The 5,641-nt window shown below is 36.5% G+C and overlaps 1 protein-coding gene across 1 annotated transcript; it reads right to left on the reverse strand.

Annotated features, from left to right (window-relative positions):
• Positions 1-2,275: 2,275 nt before the first annotated feature.
• On the reverse strand, positions 2,276-3,878 carry LOC106325744 (RING-H2 finger protein ATL11-like). Its single transcript, XM_013763795.1, has one exon. The coding sequence runs from the start codon at positions 3,676-3,678 to the stop codon at positions 2,509-2,511; it is 1,170 nt and encodes a 389-aa protein (XP_013619249.1). The 5' UTR covers positions 3,679-3,878; the 3' UTR covers positions 2,276-2,508.
• Positions 3,879-5,641: the final 1,763 nt, after the last annotated feature.

Genomic DNA, 5,641 nt, shown 5'->3' on the forward strand with positions numbered 1-5,641 from the left:
AAACAGTAAAAATACTAAGAATTCGATCTTTTTTAGTTATATAATTGAAATTTGGTGTAGACAACATAATCATACTCACACCCAACTTAACATAAAAGATAATTTACATAAAATTATATCTTTTATAAAAACCGATCCATCAAATTCTGCGCTTAACGCGGACCTCTTATTGTAATACATAAAGAATGTGATATCAGCTAAATATTCAATCCCAAAAGAAAAGTTAGTGTACAGTGTTTTTCTGCAGAACCAAATTACCTTAGTGCCCTTTAATTAAAAGGGAGTTTAAATAATGAAAATCTCAATTGCCAATGAAAATCTCCTCTCTTCCTATTTCAATTGCTAATGAAAAGCTTATCGAGAAAAGTGATAAACTTTTACAATGGATCCGATCGAATCTGTCAGGTACAATGACTTTGAGATCTCAACCAACGGTACCTCCTCCCACGTCGGCCACGGCTGGAAGAAAGTTGTCTACCAAAATAAAACCGCAAACAGAAACCCGTTACGGATCAAACGGCGGGAAACGGAGAAAACGCTTCCAACGGAAACGCAGCTAACGGCAATAACGTCTTCCGTTAGCTCGAGGAGCAAGCCGAGGATCGGAGGAAACGGATCCTCGCCGCGAGATGACACCTTTTACGGATGATTCGAAGGACGAATCGAGATCTAAACGCCGATCCAACAGTTACGACGAGGGGTACGATTTCGACGGCAGCGAGGACGGGATCGCGGCGAAGAAGATGGATGAGACGAAGAAGAAGACGAAATATAGTCAATAGGAATAAGATGGTCATTTATTTGGAGGAATAAAAAAAGTGTATACACCTAAATATGATATAATGTTAACGTAGTGAGTGCAAATACTCTTGTTAATTTCACTAATACTTGTAATGAGCACATAAGATATACTGATAAGATAATATTTTATCAAGAGATGATAAGAGTTGCCCAAAAAAAAAATCAAGAGATGATAGAAAAGTATGCAGCTGCCGACCACCACCACAAACACCATAAAAGAAGTTCTAAATTAAAATATTACTAGATTCTGGATATACTTTTTGCTCTACATTATTTTTTAGAAATTTAATTTTTATATTTGTGTTTGCTTTGTTAGACCTGGGCATTTTACACGGATCCGAAGATTCGACCCGAAATCTACCCGAAAAATCCATGTTTGGTTAGGAATCGAACCGATCGTTGTACCCTATTGGATCTTGTTGTGGAGGACATGCGGATCTTGGACCCGACCTGACCCGAATCCAAAGCCAAAACCTGATGGGTACCCAAAACTTCTAGTATATATTAGTTATATATGATGTTTCAGTATATTTTTGGTATCATGTATTTTTTTAAGTTTCGAATATGAATTTTTGAGTATAGTTTTGGATTTCGGGTAAAATTTTAGATTTTCAAAAATATAATATGGATAATCAGATAAAAATTTGGGTATTTTCATGTCTTCGGGTCAGATTTTTGGGAAATTTTTTGGATATTTTATGGGCCAAACCCGACATGATCCGAACCGAACCCGACCCAAAACCAAGCCCGAATCGATAAATTCTAGTTACTCTATTAGGTCCAACTATATAAAATCCGATCTGGACCCGAGATGACCCGAACCGAACCTGAAACCAACAAATTCTAATTATCCTACTGGGTCTAAATATGTAAGACCCGAAGGACCCGGACCCGACAAGATCCGGCCCAAGTACCCGAATGCCCATGCCAATTCTTTGTAGTTATATTTGTGTTTTTCTTTGTAATCATATTTGTGTAAAATATTTTTTTATAGAAATTATTAGTAAGAGGTTTTGATAATTGTATTGAATTTATGATGTTGCATAACAATACACTTGTGCTATAGCCATTTCATACATTAATTTTTTATTTTATTCCTAAACAATTATTATTATTTTTAAATAACAAAATATAATTACAATTTTGTTTAGTAATTAAATAGATAAAACTATATGTTTTTCATTAAAGTAATAGATAAAACAACATTACATTACTCAAGTTCTAGAAAATGGTCTGATCATCCAAAAATTGATAGCCCAAAGAAAGTTTAATTTTTTTGAGATTGGTAGAAAAATAAAGCATTATCTCGGGAAGGGTACGATGGATTCGACGAGATTAATGGTTATACGCACCATTATTTCGAGAAAGTGTATTGGAGAAAAAATCCCACATTAAGCAATATATACGAGACTTGGGACTACTGTCAATTAATTATATACTAAGTGTGTTTAAGATAATAAACCCGCAGAAAAAATAACCAAAGATGCGGACCTCTTTCCGTAACATTAAACTGAAAATACAGAATGCGAAAGTAAAAATGAAATATGTATAAAGTAAGGCTTTCTCAAATAAACCAATTAACATAAATTGATCTACACAGCTACATGACTAGCGTCGACGGTACGAAGGTGATCCGACGAACAGGGGCGAAGCTACGTTGGTGACTAGACTCGTTCACCGATGTTATTGATCTACATAGCTACATGACTAGACTCGTTCACCGATGTTATTGTTTGATGAACGTTCACCAATGTTGTTCATTCCAAGAAACAACCGATCGAACGGTGATTTCATAGCTAGAAGCAAACCTTTTGGTGTACCAGCACGCACCTGATCACCACCGCCATCCGGAGAAGTATTGATCGAACATGTCCGGTAAGGAGGAGTCATGGAGAACGGTCTGCGGTCTAACCGACCACCTTGGTCAAACCGTTCATAGTAGAAATAGTTTGCATCAGTCTCTAGGCTTCCGGTTCGGTATCCTCTTGCTGAACTCATCACCTGAGGTAACGCTAGGTGGCCTTTTGAAAGATTTGGGTTCACTAGCTTATTGTGAATGTCTTGCGGTAACCTAAGTGTGAACCGGTCGAGATTCTCCCCATGTTGACCGGTCCAATCAGAATTAGTGAAAATTCCGGCTAAATTCCAACCGGTAGACAGAGACCTACGTGGCATACTCTGGTTACCGGTCAACGCCACCGAGTCAATCAATCTCGCATCCGGAGAACCCAAAACCGTAATTCGATCACCGGTTAACTCAGAACGGGGAGCTTCATCTGCTAAACCGGGTATCTGGATAGAAGCAACCGATTCTCCCGGTACGGGGACGAGATTGGCGCGGCAGAGAGGACACGTGGCGTGAGAACGAAGCCAAGCGTCTATACAGCCCGGATGGAATACGTGGCAACATTTAGGAATCAAACGCAGCGTTTCAGCGTCTTCGAACTCGTTTAAGCAGACAGGACACTCAAGGGCCTCTTTGCCTATCCTAAGCGCCTTCACCGTTGAGTATCTGAACGTAGGAAAAGTCTCAATGACAGACGCGTCAAGTCCACGCGCTTGCGGGCGGCTCAGAGAAAGCCAGTTTCCGCCGGCGTTAGCGGGGTGTGTATTGTCCATCCCCATGACTCGCTCGAGACACCTACGGATATATACGGAGAAGAACCCTAGAGCGAAGAAAACGCTGACGAGGACGATCATGAGTATTGCCATGGTTGGGTCGAACCGGGAGCTTTCTCTATACATATCTGAACCGCCGTGAGTGGCTTGAGCCGAAGCTTGGCCGGAGAAGAGTAGGAGAAAGAGGTGTAGCTGTAATATCGAACCATGATGACCGGTGATTGAACGTTTGAGACTTATTCTACCTTTAGGGTTCATGAGGACAAAGCTTTAGCCGGTTTGGTCTCCGGTCCATGCACAAATCCTATATATTTTTTGCGTTTGAAGAAAAGAAAAATATTGGGATGATGATCGAAGGAGATGATACGATAAGAACAAGAGGAACATTAAGAGATACTGTAATTTGAGGTTGCTCAATGGTTACAATGGGCCTTTTGTGGTTGGTAGGTTGACTTTGAAGGTTGAACAATGGTACTATTTAAAAGATGTTTGCATCATAACTAATTAATATGTTATATATAACATTTGTATAAATTATATGACGTGATCGTGATCTTTCCATCAAGAAGTTGAAATGTCTTTTATCAGTGAAACAGCCGGTTAGTGAAAATATTGCGTTGATTATTACTTGTTAATGCCCGGGATAACTTCAAGAAAAAAAAAAACAAAAATAGCATTACATCAAGTTTTTGTTTCCAAACTAGCACTCAAAGTCAAAAGTCACAAAAATAGCACTTAATATTTTATCAAAAGTCACAAACTTAGAGTTTAGAGTTAAAGGGTGGGGTTTAGAGTTTAGGGTTTAAGGTTTAGGGTTTAGAGTTTAGGGTTTAGGGTCTAGGGTTTAGGGTCTAGAGTTTAGGATTTAGGGTTTAGAGTTTAGGGTTTAGGGTTTAGAGTTGAGAAATGAGGTTTTGGGATAAGATTTCAAATTTTGAAAAATAAAAAAATTAAAATTTTCAAAAGATATACTTAGAAAGGTGCTATTTTGGTCATTTTAGTTTTGGAGTGCTATTTTTGTGATATAAACTTAGAAATGTGTTATTTTGGAGATTTGCCCTAACTTCAAGCCTATCGCACTTTTAAAGTTCATGTATTCACATTTAAAATTTTAGTTATGTCAGCAAACAGTAGTCCATCAACTTCGATATACATAATTTTAAATCATCTTTTACAAAGATTTTGATGTATCGCAGGATCATAATGGTGGTAAACTCTGGAATAACATGAGATGGTGGTTTATTGGTCAAATAATAGTTAAAATGGATCTGTATTTTTCACTATATGGGCTTTCAAGTTGACTAGCAAAATAAAATTAATTAGCCATCACTAATCTGGCTTTGCATCGTGCTTAATCCCATGTCGTCATCACGTCGTTTTCCAATTATAGGTTATGTTATTATTATGGAACAAGTCTATAGCTTGATCCATGCTCTTGTTGATTATCTTAACAAAAACAATTTGAAAGGTTTTTCTAAGAGCCTCTATCTGATCATTGCTGTATGGAATATGATTGGATACAGATGTGTGACCGACGAGCGGGTGACGTAATATTATAAGCATATATTTACAAATCTCTAAACGTACAATGAGTATAATTGTTAATAGACAAAAGGAGTATATTAGTACATTGGTCCAATGGTTGATTAAGAATATATTAATGTTTTTGACTAGAAAATTTTGTTTAATCAAGAATACGGCTGTAAAAGTTCATAGTTACTAGTATTTGTGTAGCGTGTGGAAGCCGAAGTGTTTGTATATTGTGGCTGATTGAAATAATTGTAATTTCATTAAAGTTGGTATTGAGTGATGATATTTTATATAGTATGATACAAAATTTCGCAGCCGCCGACCACAATTACAAACAATATAAAGGGAGTTCTAAATTAAAACGTTATAGGACACTATAGTCGGTTACGATTAACTAATATTTTTCTGGCGTTAGGCGCCGGTTTTTCTAATATTAATATTACTTTGTTGGTTTTGTAATTTAGAACATTTTAAATATTATTTTAGAAAAAATGTATCAATAATATATAGATCTATTAATTTGATGGTAATCTCTACATAGTTGATTTTAAGGTTATCTATATATGTATAACACTTTAAGTTTGAACATATGAATGACAATTTGAAAGTGTAATAGCCAAATTGTTTATTATTCGATTGGCAATTATTAATTTTTAATTACAATATAAGATTAATTTTAAAATGTAGACTT

The sequence above is a fragment of the Brassica oleracea genome, chromosome C2 (genome assembly GCF_000695525.1).
Source record: "Brassica oleracea var. oleracea cultivar TO1000 chromosome C2, BOL, whole genome shotgun sequence".
NCBI lineage: Eukaryota > Viridiplantae > Streptophyta > Magnoliopsida > Brassicales > Brassicaceae > Brassica > Brassica oleracea.

Bases quoted from the DNA above. Each gene is read 5' to 3' on its own strand.
- LOC106325744 (XM_013763795.1), bottom strand. From the start codon at position 3,678: ATGAACCCTAAAGGTAGAATAAGTCTCAAACGTTCAATCACCGGTCAT.